The 23,062-nt window shown below is 40.1% G+C and overlaps 1 protein-coding gene across 1 annotated transcript; it reads left to right on the forward strand.

The window, feature by feature from the left end:
• Positions 1-8,479: 8,479 nt before the first annotated feature.
• On the forward strand, positions 8,480-11,835 carry LOC115733739 (protein DETOXIFICATION 16-like). Its single transcript, XM_048283223.1, has 8 exons — positions 8,480-8,909; positions 9,477-10,021; positions 10,103-10,189; positions 10,302-10,358; positions 10,467-10,705; positions 10,840-10,958; positions 11,557-11,643; positions 11,716-11,835. Exons 1-8 carry the CDS (start codon positions 8,601-8,603, stop codon positions 11,773-11,775), a joined length of 1,503 nt encoding a protein of 500 aa, XP_048139180.1. The 5' UTR covers positions 8,480-8,600; the 3' UTR covers positions 11,776-11,835.
• Positions 11,836-23,062: the final 11,227 nt, after the last annotated feature.

Genomic DNA, 23,062 nt, shown 5'->3' on the forward strand with positions numbered 1-23,062 from the left:
ATTTCCAGGAAATGTACCATTGACATGTCCTTGATATAAGCCCAATCAGATTAACACAATCGAAAGTGATATTTTCCTTTACCATTGGAAGAAAGTTAGTCGTCTTTCGTTCGTGACAACAACAATAATAATAATAATAATAATAATAATAATAATAATAATAATAACCTTGAAATGTGCCTTGATTTAAATAGCAGAACCACAAGATTTTCCAATTGACCCCATGTGCTCGCCTTCTTTGACTGACTGACGGCTGCGGAACCAAACAATCGGAAAATAAGACGAATGATTGCACGACAATTCCAACCTTGCCGCCCAAGCAAAATCGAGGATTCCACGACAAAATGAATTAATAAATGTAGATACAAAAGGCTGCTGGTCGTGACCTTTGTCCTAAAGCGTTGCGTCAAGACGAATAAAGACGCCATGTCTCTGTCAAACAGGCGTGGCCAAGCTGCATAACTCCATATTGGAAAATGCTGCCACAGTTTTTTTTTTCCTTTTTTAATTTCTTGTATCGGTTGACTCAGTAAAGACAAAGACATTGCTGAAGAAAATGCATCCACATTTCTTTCCCCGGACCGGTAACATGTGCATTGTGCATTGTAGATATAACTTATGTTTTCTACTTTTTCCTTTTTTGAAACCCCATGTGTTTTTGGCTGACCGATGATCGGGCAAAGTACCCAAAAAAGTCACAAATCTATTGCATTTGTACCGATTTAATCCGAAATTTTTTAATTGTACCGATTGAATTATAAAATTTTTGATGATTAGCCAATCTAGTCCATCCTACTAATTTTAATCGAAAATCGCCGACATGAACGACAGTCGTCCGACATGGCATGGCCGCCGCTAACATGGACGAGTTTTATTATTTTTGTTTTTTCTTTTCTTTCCCAACTTTGGGGCAACGAGGTTGCCCGCCGACCATCACTAGCCACGGGCGAGGGCGTCAGTCCCTCACCTATATCCGGGCGAGGCCTGACACCCTCGTGGTCAATGAGGGCCGCGACACCCTTGCATGGTCTAGGCAAGGGCCGTGATGCTCTCGCCAACCCAGAGTTGTAAAAAAGAAAAAACAAAGAAAGGAAAAAAAAGGAAAGAAAAAATATTGAAAAAATATAAAAATTTTCTATGTCAGCAATGGTTGTGCCACGTAGGAACCCCGGCATCCATGTCGGGGATTATAGGGTCAAAAGGTTTTGGACTCAATCAGTACAATTAAAAAGTTTAAAACTAAATTGACACCGATGTAATAAATTTAGTACTTTTTTTATACTTTCCCTAATGATAACCTAACGCGTGATTTCCGAACTCGGATCAAGTGAGCTTTGGTATCAACCCAAATGACAATTTGAGTTCCCACAAATAAATAGGTCGAGCATTTGGTCTCCTGGCATTTGCATACATGCTTTCATAGTATGTCAATCATTCAGCTCGGGAGCTAGAGTTTTCCCTTTCAAACCATATCAATTGCGAGAACTAGTCCGTGTGAGGGCTATCGACCCGGATCTAAGGTTAAAACTCAAACGGTTTATAGGGGTTGCAAGGTGTTTGACAGGCTTTCATCAATAATCAAATTTTCAACGAGGATATAATCAATTTCGTCTATTGAATTCAATTCAAGCAGTGATGTTTTAGTGACTAAAATCTAACATAATGCAAAAATAATCATGGGGGTGATTCCATTCAATCCAAGCAATGAATGTTTTAGTGACTAAGGCTAATGCAATGCCACACTGATCATGGGGGTGATTAGATTGGAATAATAATGCGTCCTCCTTCCCCGATCGCCAGAAGCACGAGCCGACTGACGTGACCATGCTCCATTTACGATTCTGCCCTTTTCTTACATAGAAAGTGAAAACGTGGATCCTTTGTAAGCTGGAACAGTCAGTCAAACGTATGTGATTCTCGTGCTTTTTGAAATTTTTTTAAGAAGGCTAATGATATATACATTTGAAGAACAGAATAGTTTTTGGGGAAAAGAAAAAGTTGAACGAGAAGCTTTTGAAGGGATGAAATTCAGTATATCGTTCTAAATTCTTACATATACATAAGAACATATAAATACAAGAATGTAGAAATAGGAAAAAAATATACAATATGTTATTTTCCTATTCTATAGACTAAGTATCCAATATTAGAGATTTACAGAATTAATCAATCTGAGATGTGCACAAAATAAAATCAATCTTCAGCATTTAGTCCCAATTTATAGCTCGTGTCAACACTCCCCCTCAAGTTGATGTATAAATATATTTAATGCCCAACTTGTTGAGCGAGTTGTAGAAGATCCCGCTTAATACAGCCTTCGTCAGTATGTCAGCCAATTGATCTTCAGATTTATTAAAAAAAAAATCGAGCTATCTTGTTATCTAGATTTTATTTGATAAAATGTCGATCTACCTTAATATGCTTGGTACAAGCGTGCTGAATTGAATTGTGAGAAATATCAATTGCAGTATTATAGTCACAAAACAAATTCATCTCAAACTTGGGAGCAAGGCCAAGTTCCGACATTAACCTCTTGAGCCAAATAAGTTCACAAAGTCCTTTGGCTATCCCCCTGAATTTGGCTTCCGCACTCGACAATACTACTATTTTATGTTTCTTGCTTCTCCAAGTGACACAAATCCCTCATACAAAAGTAAAATACCCCGATGTCGATTTCCGGTCCGAAACACTCCATGCCCAATCTGCATCTATAAAACCTCCAATTTCAAGATGCCCATTCTTTGAAAATAAGAGTCATTTCCTTGGATCAAACTTCAAGTAGCAAAAGATTCGAACCACAACATTCATATGATCTTCAATAGGTGCATGCATAAATTGCCTAACAATGCTCACAGCACACGCAATATATGGACGAGTATGAGACAAATAGATTAACTTTCCCACTAACCTTTGATATCTCTTCTCACTAGTTGGCACCTGATCCGGGTATTTCTCAAGTTTGTAATTCTGAACAATTGAAGTATCAACTTGCTTACAATCTAGCATCCCCATCTTTGCCAATAGGTCTAGTACATATTTCCGTTGAGAAAGAAATATGCCTCCTTTCATTCTGGCTATCTCAATTCCTAAGAAACACTTGAGTCCCCCAAGATTCTTCATTTCAAACTCCACTACGAATCTCTCTTAGAGTTTAGAAATCTCCTCCAGATCGTCCCCTATTATAATCATATCATCCAAATAAATAATCAAAACTGTTGCCTTTTCTTCATGTTGCCTCTAGAATAATGTATAATCTGATAAATCTCTTTAAGATTACTCATATCTTTTCATAGCCAAGCTAAAATGACCAAACCAAGCATGGGGAGATTGTTTTAGTCCATATAGAGAACATTGCAACTTATATCCAATGCCTTGCTGTGAGAAAACATTGTACCCAGGTGGAATATCCATATAAATCTCTTCTTCAAGGTCACCATGGACGAAAGCATTCTTGACATCAAACGGGTGTAGTGGCCAATCTAAGTTGGCAGTAAGAGACATCATAAATCTAACGGTGTTAAGCTTTGCAAATGTTGAGAATGTATCCTAGTAATCTACGCCATATGTCTATGTGTATCCCTTTGCTATAAACCTTGCCTTATATCTCTTGATGGATCCATCCGCCTTGTATTTAACGGAGAACACTCATTTACACCCCACGGTTTTCTTCCCTTTAGGCAATCCCATAAACTTTTAAGTTCTATTTTTTCGTAACGCCTTTGGGTCTTCCAAGGCTTCTTGTACCCTATCGGGAACATGGAATGAAGACACATTAGACGTATATGCTTTTAGTGGTTTTGACAATCTCCTAGTTGACACATAGTTTGCAATGGGATATTTTGATCTCCTTTTCTCCACATCCGGTAAGTATCGGTTTGGGAGCTTGCCATGATTATACCCGCTAGGTAACTTATATCTAGTAGGTATATTAGAATTATCAAGATTATAGGATGTTGTAGGGAAAATTATCTTAGGAATATCCTCGGGAGATGAGTTGAGTCTTGGAGAGTGGGGAAACTATTTTTGCACATCGTGTTCATGTATGGCCTGCCCATCCCTCGTCGGGACCTACCCAACCTTTGGTACCACCTACCCAGCTCTTGTTGGCAATGTTTGGACTTGCTTATCCTCCTTTGGGATTGACCCAACTTTCGACATCTCCCGCCCAGCCCATGTCGACAATGTCGGGGCATGCCCAGCTGCTGTTGTGATACTACGGCCATTCACCCATTAATTCTTCATTCCTTCCCATATCTCCTCCTAAAAGGAAGAGTTGGATATCGGAAAAAATTAGTTCAGATTCCATGAAGGTCACATCCATAGTAACATAGGTTTTTCGAGTAGACAGATTGTAGCAATTATAGCACACGGCATGTGGATCAAGTTTAGTGCTCTGATTTTTATGGATGTGTACGAAGGCTACACAGCCAAAAACTTTAAGGGAAATGATCAAAGTTGAAGGGAGAGAAACATGCGCTAATAGAGTCTATAGTGGAGTCTAAAATGCCAACACTTTAAAGGCGTCCTATCAAAGAGATGAACCACCGTGACAACTGCATTTTCCCAAAATTTGTTCGGAACATAAGCTCTAATTAATAGTGCATGAGCTATCTTTAGGATGTGTTTGTTCTTCCATTTAGCTACCCTATTTTGCTGTGGTGTATGTGGGGAAAAGTATACTAGAAATGCCATAATTTTTGTACGGCGTTCACTTGAATGCTATAACTTTCAAAACGTTCACTTAAGTGCTATAACTTTCAAAAATTGTTCACTTGAGTGCCATGTTGACGTGGATGCCGGAAAAGCTAACGTAGCAACCAGAAAGCTAACGTGGATCGCCGGAAAGCTGATGTGGCACGCCGAAAAAGTTATTGTAGCACTCAAGTGAACGATTTTGCTCCAACGTGACACTCAAGTGAATGATTTTTGAAAGTTATGGCACCTAAGTGAACATTTTGAAAGTTATGGCACTCAAGTGAACGCCATACACAAGTTATGACACTCATGGTGTACTTATCCCGGTGTATGTGTATAGGACGTCTCATGAAGGAGACCATGCTGCTGAAAATATACTTGCAGGTGTTGATTGGCATTTTCTCCACCATTATCAATACGAAGAACTGGAACTTTAGCACCAAATTGCGTCTTTATCATAGTATGGAAGATACAAACCACATTTGATACTTTGTCTTTATGTTTCATCAAATATTACCAAGTCATTCAAGTGCAATCATCAACAAAGGTCACAAATCACGTAATTCCCAAAACAGTAGTAATAGGAGAAGGATCCCAAACATCCGAATGTAATAAGGAAAAAGGAACACTCTTATTCAAACTTAGTAGAAAAGGAACACGATGGCTTTTAGCAAAAACAAAAGTCTCATATTAGAAAGCTGAGTCTCATAAATTGGAAAACAACTTAGGAAATAAATATTTCATATAACCAAAGGATGGGTGCCCCAACCGACGAATGCCATGGCTAAACTTGCTTCCCCTTGCTACAGGAGGAAGGTCTTGTATGGTTCACACTCCCAGCATTGAAATTGTCCATGTAGTACAACCTCCCTCTCTTAATACTATGCCCAGTGATCTCTTCCGTGAGAATATCCTGAAAAAGTAAAAAAAATTGGATACATTAGAGCAACGCAATTGAGCTCTTCAGTGGCTTGACCGACAGATATCAATTTATTTGACAATGATGGAACTAGAAGGGTATTAGACAGAGAGAGTGACGTTGAAAGAGCAACAATCCCAGCTCTTGTCATAAGATAAGTAGTTCCATTAGCATTGGTGATCCTATGACGCCTTGGTTGCGTAACCCTGACGAAGTCGTCTGGATTGAAGGTCATGTGATCCGTATCTCCCGAATCAATAATCCATCCACTTTACTTATCGTGATTATAAGTAAATATAGCACATCCATAATTACCTTCATATATTGCAGTTGAATTACTAGTTGGTTCTACCTGAGAGATCAATAACAAATGAGGTTCCACTGTTACAAGTGAAGCTTTCCTTTTTTCGCCATTCACCTCACATTTAGCTTGTTTTCGTGCCTTGAGTTCTTTCCACCAATCTGGATACCCATGTAACTTAAAGCATGTCTCATGGGTATGTTTCATGGTCCCACAATGCGTGCATCCACCAACTGGTTGGGATTTCTGCCTTTAGATTGTGATGTTTCTTCTACCACCCGAGGAGATGCCTATTTTGAAAATTTACAGCATTGACACCTCGTGGATCTCGTCAGCAGAGGCAATCTTGGCCCCCATCTTCTTCCCTCTCGATACCATGGCAGTGGCGTGTGTAGTGTCTGTGCTCGCCAACATCACCGCCTGTCGTAGATCTTCCCATCGAACACGGGCATATGCTAGCTCAATTGTAGGGAAAGGTTGCATTTGGAGTACATCAGCTCAGACTTTATCCAAGCGATCAATACACACTATCTTCCTGAATAGCATCATTGTATCTCTCTATATCAACAGGACATATCATCGGATTTGGACGGCTGAAATCAATTTCCCTCCATAAGCCTTGTAGACCATTGTAGTAGGTTTTAATGGTCCTCTAGCCTGTCTCATTCTAGTCACACGTACGTCTCTTCAAATCATAAACTTGAGAAGTATCAATTCCATAAAAAAGTAATAGCACCAAATCCCCACCATTGAATCCTCGATTTTTCACTTTCTAAGCTTGCATCTGTCGATTGGGGTTGAGGAAGATCCCCATTGATATATCCCAATTTGTCTTTTGCCGGAGATATACATACCAAAGGCCATAGTTGGTGTCGTCCAACTTGATGGCGATCTGTACTGTGGGATATTCATCGTGTGATGTTTGAATCTGGTTCTGGGTCGGGATCTGCTGCATCTTGGTCGTAATCCTCAAGGATTGCTATTGCAGAAGGATCCTTGCTGCTCCCCTATTGAGTCTCCAGTTTGTTTCTATCTCCCATGACTGTTGCTCACCGGATCAATAACGCTGCTCTAATACCATGAAGAAGAGAATAGTTTTTGGGGAAAAAGAAAAGTTGACAGAGAAGCTTTTGAAGGAATGGAATTCTGTATATCGTTCTATGTTCTTACATGCAACATAAGGACATATAACTACAAGAATGTAGAAATAGGAATAAAAATATACAAGATGCTATCTATTTTCCTATTCTATAAACTAAGCAATCCAATCTTAGTGATTTACAGAATCGATCAATCTAAGATCTGCACAAAATAAAATCGTACTTTCAACATTTAGTCCCAATTTACAGCTCACGCCAACAATATCGGCAGTGGAAATACTATCGGCTAAAAAGATAAGTTAATATATTTTGTTAATAAGTCAGGTTTGAAAGATGATAACGCACGGACTCTTTTCTCGGATTACACCTACCTAATGGCGTGGTTATGGAATTAATAATTCTGCGATGTCATAAATACTTTTTATTCTTTGTTATGACCGAGAAATTCATTGGTTTCGTCTCGAAGTCAAACTAACATATGGTCCAAATTCGATTCGCATGGAGCAGATATTAGTAGGTGATTCGCGATAATGAACCATGTTCGCAACATGTCGGTCACGGACACATATGACTAGTTCAGTAATCCTGTTAGCTCAATTCAAGCGGACCCGCCTACTCGGTATTTACTACTTGGTCTTTCCTTTGCTTAGAAATTCACAAGTAGTTTTGTTACTGTTTGAACGGTGGACTTTTCTAATGAACTATAGCAACTCATAAATTTTAAAAAAAATTATGATTGTAGTTTGTATTACGTTGCCAGTTGCCATATTATTGTACTAATGACCCGGAGCACGTTATAATTATATTTGATGAGGGTGAACAAGATGGACCGATCAAATCTGAAATAGCCTGGGCCAATTCCAATTACATAAAATTGAAACCGCTGATTTTCGATCCAGTTCAAGGTTCCAAGGAGGAACTCAAAAGTACCTTTGTTAGAGACTAGCTCCTTTTCAACCTATATAGTTAGCTCGTAGTTCTATCAGAGGGTCGTACGCACGTTTGCCAACTTTTCATCGGCGATAATAATGTCGTCACTGAGATTGGCTTTCTGGTTGGATTCTCGATTTTTAGGTGCGACCGAACTGGATTGGGAACCAATCATCCCTAATATTTGACTAGAAGGGGAATGATGGGTACTAGAACTGTAAGTGGACAAACGCCACGTCAGTCGGCTTCTGGTTGCGGTGCGCTTCTTCGGAGCTTGTATCGTTTTAGTCACAGAAATTAGAAACGCTCATCGGTCAGAAGACCCGGACCATGTACAGGTCGGAAAATGACAAGAGAGACTGATGACCACATGCTCTTGTCTTTCCTCTTTGTTTTGCTTGCCTTTCATGAATCACACTTCCTCGCCACTTGACCTCCTAATCTAACCCGAAGTCTTAAAAATTTCCACTGGAATCTCCTGTTGAATGGGCACAAAGGAAGCCGCAAATCAATGGCTGACACACTGAAGCCCGTGCAAGAAAGAACTTCGTCGTTTCCCGCAACAAGACAGAGACAAACAAGTCTCGCCGCATGCTTAAATACCCGCCGCAGCCTCGCAAATTCCTGCGCTCCATCTCTCTCTCTATAAGCAACCATGGAGAGAGGAGGACAAGAGACAAGCCTGAGCTCGCCACTGATAGAGCCGTGTGGTGAGGATGGTTTTGCGAGATCATTGGCTTCGAACGAGAGAGAGGAAGAGAAGGGTGTTGTCAGGTGGAGGAGCGAGGTTCCTGTAGAGATAAAGAAGCAGCTATGGCTTGCCGGTCCGCTCATATCGGTGAGCTTGTTGCTCTACAGCTTGCAGATGATCTCTCTCATGTTCGTTGGCCATCTTGGCGAGCTGCCTCTCTCCGGCGCTTCCATGGCCACCTCCTTCGCCACCGTCACCGGTTTCAGCTTACTGGTGAGCTCGAGAGATCGCTGTATTAGCGTTGCTCTTACTTCAATTCGAATTCCATAACAAAGAGATTTTATTTCTGGTTTTGGCTTAGTTGATGTTCTCATAAATCCATGCTCGTAACTTGAGCTGAGACGATGCTATATGTTTGTAATGGATGCTCTTGTCCACGATCAATCTGTTTCTTCGTTTTCTTGTAGCAGATTTGGTAGATGTTACCCTTTTTAATCCTGTATTTGCCGCCCGTATTCACCTGCAGTTTTTCATCAGTACTAGATCGACAGACTTTGTTTGAGAATTGCTCATTTTGGAGAGGCAACAAACGATGAAGATGATGAAATTACTGTCTCGCTTGCTATCTAACCGGAATAAAATAGAACTGGTGCCCATAATTTGGCTCGGCTAGCCATATTTTGTTAGTGCTGCACTGGAGATGCTACTGATACCGGAGTTGAATTTCAGTTCTACCACAGATTTATCCAATTTAAACAACAGTGACTAAACTCTGAAGAGCATATGTCAGTCTTCTCTTGTGAAGTTCTGATTTTTCTTCTGTCAATCCTCTTTAACTAGATGGGAATGGCCAGCGCATTGGATACGTTCTGCGGCCAATCATACGGGGCTAGGCAGTTTCATATGCTTGGAATTCACATGCAGAGAGCTATGTTCATCCTTCTACTAGTGAGCATACCTCTTGCTTGCATCTGGGCAAACACGAGAATCATACTAGAAGCAGTCGGCCAACAATCAGACATAGCGGTGGAAGCGGGAAAGTACGCCCGATACATGATCCCGTCCCTCTTTGCTTACGGCCTTCTTCAATGCCTGGTCAAGTTCTTGCAGACTCAGAACATAGTCCTCCCTATGGTGCTGAGCTCGGGAATTGTTACATTACTGCATATCTTCTTCTGTTGGGTTCTGGTCATGAAAACCGGCCTCGGAAGCAGAGGAGCTGCCTTGGCGAATTCGATATCGTATTGGTTGAACGTGTTGCTGTTGGCGCCTTACGTGAAGTTCTCTTCTTTGTGCTCCAAGACTTGGACCGGGTTCTCGAAGGAAGCCTTTCACGACATTCTCAGATTCCTTAGACTTTCCATTCCTTCCGCGGTTATGGTCTGGTAAAAACATCTCAGAACCCTTCATCTCTCTCGCGATCCTGATAAAACCGATGATATGCATGATCTTCTTTGTTGCTGCAGCTTGGTGATGTGGTCATTCGGGATGATGGTGCTCCTCTCGGGACTTCTCCCGGACCCGACATTGGAAACTTCGGTGCTTTCTATCAGGTTAATCTCGAGCTCGGCGTTAGTCTTTCGTGAAGTAGTTCAGGATGAGGCGCATTTGATGCACACTTTAGTTTGTAGTATGTATATGACCTCCCAATGTTTACATTCTCAGTCTCAACACCGCCGCGACAGTTTGGATGATCCCTTTCGGACTCAGCTGCGCTGTGAGGTAAGCATGCCAAACTGCGTACATTGTATGACATATTCATATGAATATTAAGACCAAATTGGTGTGGCAATGGAGTTTCACGTGTTCCCTGGTCGTCAATCTATCCAGCACTCGCGTTTCAAATGAACTCGGGGCTGGGAAGCCTCTGGCTGCGCGTTTGGCAGTGTATGTGGTCCTCTCCACGGCCGTAACCGAAGGAATTCTGGTCGGAATAGTCTTGATCTCGATACGCAATGTGTGGGGCTATGCTTACAGCGACGAGACAGAGGTGGTCGATTATGTAGCCGTCATGATGCCGATTCTATCAGCTTCGAACTTCTTGGATGGACTCCAATGCGTCCTTTCAGGTTGCTTTAGTTGTTTTACACGATTGGCGTGTTTTTGATCCGGTCCGATTCTGTTCCTCGTAGATGCCATGAAATCGAAGCTCATGCTCCAAACTAGTGACAGTTACTTGTGTTTCGCCCTCGCTCTTCTTCAGGAACTGCTAGAGGATGCGGTTGGCAAAAGATTGGGGCCTTTGTCAACCTGGGGTCTTATTACTTGGTTGGCATTCCATCTGCAATACTGCTAGGTTTTATTCTCCATGTCGGTGGAAAGGTGAAACTCTTCGGTCTTATACTTTTCATATTCCTCGATTTTACGTTGAAATGATACGAATAGTCCTAATCCAAAAATATGATTCTGATTAGAATTGATTTTTTCTGATTCTGTCCTATGAATGAGTTTTAAAGAAGCAAAACGCTTTTGATAACTAATAAAAATTTCTATTTTAAATCGAGAGAAAGCGATGAGAAAACTAAAAGGAAAAAATGAAAAATATGAGGCTTCATGCTATTTTATGTTTCTGAAAAGTGATTCTTTTTTTTTCAAAATCAACTTTTTTTTTTATTCTTTTTTTGCCTAAAACTATTCTCGAGAACAAAATCAGAATCAGAATTATTTACGTTACTAAACATGTTTCTCATCCTTTTTTATCCCGAAAAATAAAATCGGAGAATCAGAATCGTTGCCTGCCCTAACTTTCTAGGAACGGTGATTACAACCTAGACATGGCCACGGGCCGTGAACCGCCGGTTTCGGTTCATGGACCAGAGGTTCCGGTTCTAGTTCCGGTTATTCCATGGGCCGGTTCCGGGCCCAAACCGGCCTGTGGCCATCTCTATTACAACCCGCTGAATATTTTCTCCTGCTGCAGGGTCTCTGGCTAGGAATTATCTGCGCGCTAGTGGTGCAAGTGTTCTGTCTTTTCTGCATCTTTCTACGTACTAACTGGGACCAAGAGGTTAGACCCTTTTACATTAATAGAGAAGAAATCACTCACCTTGTTCATACTAAAGATTTTCTGCTTTTGCAGGCAAAGAAGGCAGCTGAGAGAGTGCATGACTCCACCATCCCCATAGACACAGTGTCATAAGGAAGAATCTAGTTTTAGGTAGAAAAACTCGGAATATGTGAAGATCGAGAAAGCAAAGAGCAAAATGTTATGCTGAATGCTGTACTCAAAGAATTGCGGAAGAAAATGCAGGATTGCAGTAACTAGTGCAGTTCAATGCCCCAAGTGATGGTCCAAAGTAAGGAAGAGCCGGCGTGTGTAAGCTGACCTAAGGCAGGTGTGAAGTGTGAACAGAACGAATGGAGAGTAGGATGATGCCATTGTAACTTTCTACCATCTGAATAACATCAATTTTGATTTTGATTCGAATGTTGGTGCAGCTTACTCATTGAAATCTCAAATGGAGTAATTTGAGCCGCCTTAATCTCTTTCTAGAGAGCTACTTTAATTCTTAACATTACACAAGCTAAGCAAGTGCCAATGTACTCGCTAAGTTTGAGATGCGGACGGCATTGTCCATGCTTATTTAGGAAAATTCTTAGTCCAAAAGAAACGACTACTCAATATCAGAGCTGTGTATATAAAAAAGCCAAGCTCATTCAGTTCTATGCACAGGACAGAGTCAGAAACCAAAACAGAGCCACAAAATATATTAACTGGAAGATAACAAGATCACTTAAACTGTTTTCCGAACAATACATCATGAAATTTCCACATCAATGGTCTAAAATTGCATAATCAAGCCCATTTAATTGAAAAATGCGAAGAGTATCCATGTGATAGCTACTCTACAGTATACATACAATAAACAGGATGGATCGGCCTACAGCATTCTCCAGTCTTAATCCTCCATCAAAAGCAACCAAAAGAACACTGATCATAGAATTAGAATCGGGCACAATAATTAGAGGTGCAAGTAAACCACTCAAAAGCATCAGCTTGGAATAAAAGAAGAAAAATGCCTCCAAAAATGTCGGCCTTCTACGACCTAGTGTACAAGTTCTCTGTCAACTAGAAAGGAGGATGTTACCTTTTACTTTTCCCTCCTTTTCATATAATTATTTCCTCCCCAATTTCAAGCCTAGATAAATGATTGACTTCCAAATTCAACCAAAGTAGCACCCTCTTCAGTCTCATGATATATGCAAAAGGCGAGCACATTTCCTCACAGAACAATGAAACTTTCCGATACTCAAATTACCTCAAGGGAATAACCGCAAGCCTCATTAATGCTTGTGCAGAACTCAGCGTGCATAAACTTAAGAGAGTCGTGCAAAGCAATGAAGTTTCATTCCGGATGCTGGAATTCAAGATCTAGCTTCCGTTTCAAATGGGTCCGGTCAGCACTGCCCAACAAAAAAAGACACAGAGCCCTACATCAATAAGCGAAAAATTCCAATACAGCATCACTAAATTTAATGGTATTGGAGTTTCTGCATTTAAATACCATAGACATGAGTACATACTTCCGTGTCTGAATAAAGACAAATCTGTTAGCTGATGCCCGACTAAATTATATGCAGCTAAAGATATAATAGCTCGAATATTAGGCCTTCCTACAAAACTAGTGAGTAAATCAAATTTCATCTATGAAACTTGTTTTTAAACATGTAGTTTGTCAACTTATTTAGTAGCACGATATTCAATTAACAGGTTGTATCTGAGGTACGTAACCGACTCAGTCCTCATCTTTAGGTGATGAGAATAAATGCTTTCAAATCATACACAAATCACTCTGGAGAAGTAGGCATGGCTCAGCTGCAGGGGTTCCATGGTCAAGTCAGCACATCGTCATATGCTTGGAGAAGAGCCGACACCAGTGACTCAATTTGCTAAAGCTACTTATTATTTTGCGCAAGGGTCTAAAACTCAATTGACAAAATTAGAAAGTTTAGAGCTGAATTTACATCCGCGATCACCCTCTAAGAGAAGGGAAATTCAGGGTTTTGGGTCGCTGTGCATACTCGAGGTCAATGTCCTAGCTAGTAACTTCTAGTCAAAGTAGTGGTTCGCCATGAGGAATCAGCAGCTTCATTTCGAGTCAGAGATCGACTAGAGCAATCCAACTACAACTGATGAAATGCGATACTTTTCTCCTACGGATTTCGCAGTGGTTGGGCAATGCATTGATCAACTTTACGAGCACCGACCGTGGGTGACGATGACAAAGTGAGTTAATGACGCAATAATTGATGGTTGACTAAAAAAAAATACTCCTATCAAGGAAAAAAGAATATATATATATATATATATATAATTATTTATTAAATGGAAAGACTTTGACATTTACCTCATTGGCCCAATGTAAACAGTTTCGAGTCCCGGCACACGTCATCAAGTGAATGGGATATATTCGGAGAGAAGTTTGTTTTGCAGTATCTTGATGCTTTTAAGCAAAGTTTTAAATTAAAAAAAAAACACAAAAAATTGATATCGAGGGAATTTGTGAAGGGCCCCTCTCCGACTTAAGCCCGTTCATGCTCGAAGAATTATATGCGATTATGATAAGACGGATGGTCGAGAGTCACATCTAAGGCCCGATCTTGGGTCCAATATAAATCCCGCCTAGAGACCACTGCTGCAGCCCGAAATGAAAAGTACAGCAAATGCCTCGTTTGTTTCGAGGAAAATGAATTATCCGGAAAATAACAATATTTTTTGAAAAAAAAAATTTTGATTTTTTTTTTATTGTGCAACAACAATATCACGCACCAAAATCAGGCTGCGGCCCAATAAATAGAACACGGACACGGCAACGGCCCACTCAGATTAGATGTTGATTCAGAAATTAGGAATCATTGAGAAAGAGAGGTACGTCTGTTCATGTTGGATCGGGTCAGTCCACGTTATGGGCCGGACTAGTTGTATTTACCCAAAAAGAAACTAAGTTGGACTTTTGAGTTGGACGTGACGCACGCTTGGTATCAGCTTTAGCTACAACTACATAATAGCCAAGCAAAAAAAAAAAAGACGAAAGGTGAAAAAGGACTTTACTAGCATAACAGTTTTTGGACGACTGTAATAATAATACTATTTTGTGAGCCATAAATTTTTAAAAGAGCGGACGTAATAACAATTTTTTATTTTTTTATTTTTTTGCCCAAAACAGACCGTTAGCATAATAGCCACTCAAAGACTGTTACATAATCAATTCCAATCAAAATTCAGCTATAACATGAACTACAAATCAGAATTCTTGATCTTGTGTAAAAAAAAAAAGATTGAATAGTTAAACATCAAGTTTATATTTCAGAAACAATTTTCTTCTTTATTTTCTTCTATATTCTTCGTCAAATTGGCGTAAATTAGACTTGTCAAAATGGGTTTAAAACCCATTTATTGACCCAAATTTATTGACATGGGTAGTAAATGGGTCACTTAAAATGCGCATGCCAACCATAAATGGATTGATAGATGGATGAGCCAAAATGAATGGGTCTTAAATTGGTTCTGTTATGAACCAATTTACTAACCCATTTACAATTAAAAGCCTTGCTCCCACGTTTCACGCCATTCCCACGCACGACATCTTCACCATCTTCTTCTTTAATTCTTCACCTCACTCGTCATTCAGTACGATCTCGTTCACTGTCGCCCCACCGCCTTCGCCGCCACCAACTCCAACTGCAAAGATTGTTTTCGATTAATCATCAAAGAAGTCCCAAAACTCGTCAAGGAAGTCTCAAAACTCGTCAAGAAAGGGTTTGTTTGTCTCTCTCTCGCCAAGGAAGTCCCAAGCCTCCAGATCAGCCAAACGCCGGAGAGCTCGAGGCTCATCGGGATCCGACCTTGAGCTTGCCCGCCGGGATCTGGCGAGACCCGAGATCACAAGCCTCAAGCGAGGTCGAGGCTCGCCGGGACGCAGTTGGTTGTTGGGCTTTCCATTGTCGTCGAAGCCCCGCAACCGGCGGATAGAGGAGGGAGGATGAAGGAGGGAGGAGGAAGGAGGGAGAAGGAAAAAAAAAAAGAAAAAAAAAACTTAAAACATTTTATAAAAAATAAAAAAAATTCACTAAATTTACAGAAATTAAAAAGCTAAAAAAAATAAATATAGAAGTGATTATAAAAGCCTCCTTTAATATATAGCAGCCTTTTTTTTTTTTTAATTACAAAGCCTCTTGGACATGAAATGTGGGAAAAATGTCAAAAAAATTATAAATCTATTGCATCCGTACCAATTCAGTCTTAAACATTTTGTTGGAGCCAATTCGGTCATAAACCTTTTGCATTGATACAAATTCAGTCCTAAACCTTTTATATTTGTGTCTATTCGGTCAATTTGGTCAATTTTAGTCAAAAATCGCTAATGTAGACGTCGGTTGTCCATGGCGACCTTCGCATGGGGTCGGCAAGGGTTGGTTGGCGACTCTTACCGCCCCCTCGAAAAAAAAAGTGCGAAAAAAGAAAAACAAGACAAAAAGAAAATACCAAAATTTTTAAAGAAATTATTAAGAATAGTTAAAAATATTAAAATAGTATTAAAAAATATCCAAGTCGGCGCCAGCCATGCAACGTAGAACAACCGACGTCCACGTCGGCGATTTTTGGCTAAAATTGACAGGATCTACTCTATTGCAATTGGCACAAATGTAAGAGGTTTATGACTGAATTGGTACCAATAAAAGGGTAAGGACGTAATGGCATCAATGCAGTAGATTTATAACTTTTTTGATACTTTTTCGACACTTTTTCCTATGAATCGTGGATTCGGCCGTGGACAAAGATCGTTTCTATAAGTAGAATTGTCCCCAAAGTCGTTGTATTTTTCATCGTGGATAAGGTAATGAAAATTTTCTTCCGGCAACAAGATTTCATTTTCCATGTTCTCGTCGGCCAGTCTGCAATTTCCGGGAAATGTACCATTGACATGTCCTTGATATAAGCCCAATCGGATTAACACGATCGAAAGTGAGATTTTCCTTTGCCATTGGAAGAAAGTTAGTCCTCTTTCGTGACGACAACAACGACAGCAATAATAATAATAATAATAATAATAATAATAATCACGATCTTGAAATGTGCCTTGATTTAAATAGCAGACCCGCAAGATTTTCCGATTGACCCCATGTGCTCGCCTTCTTTGACTGATGACTGACGGCTGCGGAACCAAACAATCGGAAAATAAGACGAATGATTTCACGACAATTCCAACCTTGCCGCCCAAGCAAAATCGAGGATTCCACGACAAAATGAATTAATAAATGCAGACACAAAGAGCTGGTGGTCGTGATCTTTGTCCTAAAGCGTTGCGTCAGGACGAATAAAGACGGCATGCCATGTCTCTGTCAAACAGGCGTGGCCAAGCATAACTCCATATTGGAAAATGCTGCAACAAATTTTTTTTTCTTTTTTAATTTCTTGTCTCGGTTGACTCAGTAAAGACAAAGACATTGCTGAAGAAAATGCATCCACGTTTCTTTCCACGGATTGGTAACACGTGCAATGTGTATTGTAGATATAACTTATGTTTCCACTTTTTCCTTTTTGGAAACCCCATGTGTTTTTGGCTGACCGATGATCAGACAAAGTATCCAAAAAAGTCACGAATCTATTGTATTTGTATCGATTCAGTCCGAAATTTTTTAATAGTACTAATTGAATCATAAAATTTTTTATGATTAGCCAATCTAGTCTATCTAACTAATTTTAATCGAAAATCGCCGACATGAACGACAGTCGTCCGACATGGCATGGTCGCTGCTAACATGGATGAGTTCTATTATTTTTGTTTTCTTCTTTTGTCTTTTCCTTTCTTTCCCAACTTTGGGGCAGCGAGGTTGCCTGCCGACCATCGCTAGCCATATGCGAGGGCATCGGTCCCTCACCTAGATCGGGGCAAGGCCCGACACCCTCGTGGCCAATGAGGGCCGCGACACCCTTGCCTGGTCTAGGCAAGGGCCGCGATGCTCTCACCGACCTAGAGTTGTAAAAAAGAAAAAAACAAAGAAAGGAAATAAAAACATTGAAAAGATATAAAAATTTTCCATGTCAGCAATGGTTGTGCCACGTAGAACCCCCGGCATCCATGTAAAAGGTTTTGGACTCAATCAGTACAATTAAAAAGTTTAAAATTGAATTGGCACCCGATGCAATAAATTTAGTTCTTTTTTGATACTTTCCCTAATGATAACCTAACGTGTGATTTCCGAACTCGGATCAAGTGAGCTTCGGCATCAACCCAGATGACAATTTGAGTTCCCACAAATAAATAGGTCGAGCATTTGGTCTCCTTGCATTTGCATACATGCTTTCATAGTATGTCAATCATTCAGCTCAGGAGCTAGAGCTTTCCCGTTCAAACCATATCAATTGCGCGAACTAGTCCGTGTGAGGGCTATCGACCCGGATCTAAGGTTAAGACTCAAACGGTTTATAGGGGTTGCAAGGTATTTGACAGGCTTTCATCAATAATCAAATTTTCAACGGGGATATAATCGATTTCGTCTATTGAATTCAATTCAAGCAGTGATGTTTTAGTGACTAAAATCTAATTTAATGCAAAAATAATCATGGGGGTGATTCCATTCAATCCAAGCAATGAATGTTTTAGTGACTAAGGCTAATGCAATGCCACACTGATCATGGGGGTGATTAGATTGGAATAATGATGCGTCCTCCTTCCCAGATCGCCAGAAGCACGAGCCGACTGACGTGACCATGCTCCATTTACGATTCTGCCCTTTTCTTACATAGAAAGCGAAAAAGTGGATCCTTTGGAAGCTGGAACAATCAGTCAAACGTATGTCATTCTCCTGCTTTTTGAAATTTTTTTAAGAAGGCTAATGACATATACATTTGAAGAACAGAATAGTTTTTGGGGAAAAGAAAAAGTTGAACGAGAAGCTTTTGAAGGGATGAAATTCTGTATATCGTTCTAAATTCTTACATATACATAAGAACATATAAATACAAGAATGTAGAAATAGGAAAAAAATATACAATATGTTATTTTCCTATTCTATAGACTAAGTATCCAATATTAGAGATTTACAGAATTAATCAATCTAAGATGTGCACAAAATAAAATCAATCTTCAGCATTTAGTCCCAATTTACAACTCATGTCAACACTCCCCCTCAAGTTGATGCATAAATATATTTAATGTCCAACTTGTTGAGCGAGTTGTAGAAGATCCCGCTTAATACAGCCTTCGTCAGTATGTCAGCCAATTGATCTTCAGATTTATTAAAAAAAAAATCGAGCTATCTTGTTATCCAGATTTTATTTGATAAAATGTCGATCTACCTTAATATGCTTGGTACGAGCGTGCTGAATTGAATTGTGAGAAATATCAATGGCAGTATTATAGTCACAAAACAAATTCATCTCAAACTTGGGAGCAAGGCTAAGTTCCGACATTAACCTCTTGAGCCAACTAAGTTCACAAAGTCCTTTGGCTATCCCCCTGAATTTGGCTTCCGCACTCGACAATACTACTATTTTATGTTTCTTGCTTCTCCAAGTGACACAATTCCCTCATACAAAAGTAAAATACCATGATGTCGATTTCCGGTCCGAAACACTCCATGCCCAATCTGCATCTATAAAACCTCCAATTTCAAGATGCCCATTCTTTGAAACTAAGAGTCATTTCCTTCGATCGGACTTCAAGTAGCGAAAGATTCGAACCCCAACATTCATATGATCTTCAATAGGTGCATGCATGCATTGCCTAACAATGCTCACAGCACACGCAATATCCGGACGAGTATGAGACAAATAGATTAACTTTCCCACTAACCTTTGATATCTCTTCTCACTAGTTGGCACCAGATCCGAGTATTTTTCAAGTTTGTAATTCTGAACAATTGAAGTATCAACTCGCTTACAATCTAGCATCCCCATCTTTGCCAATAGGTCTAGTACATATTTCCGTTGAGAAAGAAATATGCCTCCTTTCGTTTTGGCTATCTCAATTCCTAAGAAACACTTGAGTCCCCCAAGATTCTTCATTTCAAACTCCACTACGAATCTCTCTTAGAGTTTAGAAATCTCCTCCAAATCGCCCCATGTTATAATCATATCATCCAAATAAATAATCAAAACTGTTGCCTTTTCTTCATTTGCCTCTAGAATAATGTATGATCTGATAAATCTCCTTAAGAGTACTCATATCTTTTCATAGCCAAGCTAAAATGACCAAACCAAGCACGAGGAGATTGTTTTAGTCCATATAGAGAACATTGCAACTTATATACAACGCCTTGCTGTGAGAAAACACTGTACCCGGGTGAAATATCCATATAAATCTCTTCTTCAAGGTCACCATGGAGGAAAGCATTCTTGACATCAAACGGGTGTAGTGGCCAATCTAAGTTGGCAGTAAGAGACATCATAAATCTAACGGTGTTAAGCTTTGCAAATGTAGAGAATGTATCCTAGTAATCTACGCCATATGTCTATGTGTATCCCTTTGCTATAAACCTTGCCTTATATCTCTTGATGGATCCATCCACCTTGTATTTAACGGAGAACACTCATTTACACCCCACGGTTTTCTTCCCTTCGGGCAATCCCATAAACTTTTAAGTTCTATTTTTCCGTAACGCCTTTGGGTCTTCCAAGGCTTCATGTACCCTATCGGGAACATGGAATGAAGACACATTAGACGTATATGCTTTCAGTGGTTTTGACAATCTCCTAGTTGACACATAGTTTGCAATGGGATATTTTGATCTCCTTTTCTCCACATCCGGTAAGTATCGGTTTGGGAGCTTGCCATGATTATACCCGCTAGGTAACTTATATCCAAGAGGTATATTACAATTATCAAGATTATAGGATGTTGTAGGGAAAATTATCTTAGGAATATCCTCGGGAGATGAGTTGAGTAATGGAGAGTGGGGAAACTATTTTTGCACATCGTGTTCATGTATGGCCTGCCCATCCCTCGTTGAGACCTACCCAACCTTCGGCACCACCTGCCCAGCCCTTGTTGGCAATGTTTGGACTTGCTTATCCTCCGTTGGGATTGACCCAACTTTCGACATCTCCTGCCCAGCCCATGTCGACAATGTCGGGGCATGCCCAGCTGTCATTGTGATACTACGGCCATTCACCCATTAATTCTTCATTCCTTCCCATATCTCCTCCTAAAAGGAAGAGTTGGATATCGGAAAAATTAGTTCAGATTCCATGAAGGTCACATCCATAGTAACATAGGTTTTTCGGGTAGACAGATTGTAGCAATTATAGCACACAACACGTGGATCAAGTTTAGTGCGCTGATTTTTATGGATGTGTACGAAGGCTACACAGCCAAAAACTTTAAGGGAAATCATCAAAGTTGAAGGGAGAGAAACATGCACTAACGGAGTCTATAGTGGAGTCTAAAATGCCAACACTTTAAAGGCGTCCTATTAAAGAGATGAACCACCGTGACAACCGCATTGTCCCAAAATTTGTTCGGAACATAAGCTCTAATTAATAGTGCATGAGCTGTCTTTAGGATGTGTTTGTTCTTCCATTTAGCTACCCTATTTTGCTGTGGTGTATGTGGGAAAAAGTACACTAGAAATGCCATAACTTTTGTACGGCGTTCACTTGAATGCAATAACTTTCAAAACGTTCACTTAAGTGCTATAACTTTCAAAAATTATTCACTTGAGTGCCATGTTGATGTGGATGCCGGAAAAGCTGACTTGGCAACCGGAAAGCTGACGTGGATCACCGGAAAGCTGACGTGGCACGCCGAAAAAGTTGTTGTAGCACTCAAGTGAACGATTTTGCTCCAACGTGACATTCAAGTGAACGATTTTTGAAAGTTATGGCACCTAAGTGAATGTTTTGAAAGTTATGGCACTCAAGTGAACGCCATACACAAGTTATGACACTCATGGTGTACTTATCCCGGTGTATGTGTATAGGACGTCTCATGAAGGAGACCATGCTGCTGAAAATATACTTGCAGGTGTTGATTGGCATTTTCTCCACCACTATCAATACGAAGAACTGGAACTTTAGCACCAAATTGCGTCTTTATCATAGTATGGAAGATACAAACCACATTTGATACTTTGTCTTTATGTTTCATCAAATATTACCAAGTCATTCAAGTGCAATCATCAACAAAGGTCACAAATCACGTAATTCCCAAAACAGTAGTAATAGGAGAAGGATCCCAAACATCCGAATGTAATAAGGAAAAAGGAACACTCTTATTCAAACTTAGTAGAAAAGGAACACGATGGCTTTTAGCAAAAACAAAAGTCTCATATTAGAAAGCTGAGTCTCATAAATTGGAAAACAACTTAGGAAATAAATATTTCATATAACCAAAGGATGGGTGCCCCAACCGACGAATGCCATGGCTAAACTTGCTTCCCCTTGCTACGGGAGGAAGGTCTTGTATGGTTCACACTCCCAGAATTGAAATTGTCCATGTAGTACAACCTCCCTCTCTTAATACTATGCCCAGTGATCTCTTACGTGAGAATATCCTGAAAAAGTAAAAAAAATTGGATACATTAGAGCAACGCAATTGAGCTCTTCAGTGGCTTGACCGACGGATATCAATTTATTTGACAATGATGGAACTAGAAGGGTATTAGACAGAGAGAGTGACGTTGAAAGAGCAACAATCCCAGCTCTTGTCATAAGATAAGTAGTTCCATTAGCATTGGTGATCCTATGACGCCTTGGTTGCGTAACCCCGACGAAGTCGCCTGGATTGAAGGTCATGTGATCCGTATCTCCCGAATCAATAATCCATCCACTTTACTTATCGTGATTATAAGTAAATAAAGCACATCCATAATTACCTTCATATATTGCAGTTGAATTACTAGTTGGTTCTACCTGAGAGATCAATAACAAATGAGGTTCCACTGTTACAAGTGAAGCTTTCCTTTTTTCGCCATTCACCTCACATTTAGCTTGTTTTCGTGCCTTGAGTTCTTTCCACCAATCTGGATACCCATGTAACTTAAAGCATGTCTCATGGGTATGTTTCATGGTCCCACAATGCGTGCATCCACCAACTGGTTGGGATTTCTGCCTTTAGATTGTGATGTTTCTTCTACCACCCGAGGAGATGCCTATTTTGAAAATTTACAGCATTGACACCTCGTGGATCTCGTCAGCAGAGGCAATCTTGGCCCCCATCTTCTTCCCTCTCGATACCATGGCAGTGGCGTGTGTAGTGTCTGTGCTCGCCAACATCACCGCCTGTCGTAGATCTTCCCATCGAACACGGGCATATGCTAGCTCAATTGTAGGGAAAGGTTGCATTTGGAGTACATCAGCTCAGACTTTATCCAAGCGATCAATACACACTATCTTCCTGAATAGCATCATTGTATCTCTCTATATCAACAGGACATATCATCGGATTTGGACGGCTGAAATCAATTTCCCTCCATAAGCCTTG

Source organism: Rhodamnia argentea, chromosome 7 (genome assembly GCF_020921035.1).
Source record: "Rhodamnia argentea isolate NSW1041297 chromosome 7, ASM2092103v1, whole genome shotgun sequence".
NCBI lineage: Eukaryota > Viridiplantae > Streptophyta > Magnoliopsida > Myrtales > Myrtaceae > Rhodamnia > Rhodamnia argentea.

Bases quoted from the DNA above. Each gene is read 5' to 3' on its own strand.
- LOC115733739 (XM_048283223.1), top strand. From the start codon at position 8,601: ATGGAGAGAGGAGGACAAGAGACAAGCCTGAGCTCGCCACTGATAGAG. The intron at 8,910-9,476 runs GTGAGCTCGAGA...CTCTTTAACTAG, and splicing joins TCACCGGTTTCAGCTTACTG to ATGGGAATGGCCAGCGCATT. The intron at 11,644-11,715 runs GTTAGACCCTTT...CTGCTTTTGCAG, and splicing joins GTACTAACTGGGACCAAGAG to GCAAAGAAGGCAGCTGAGAG.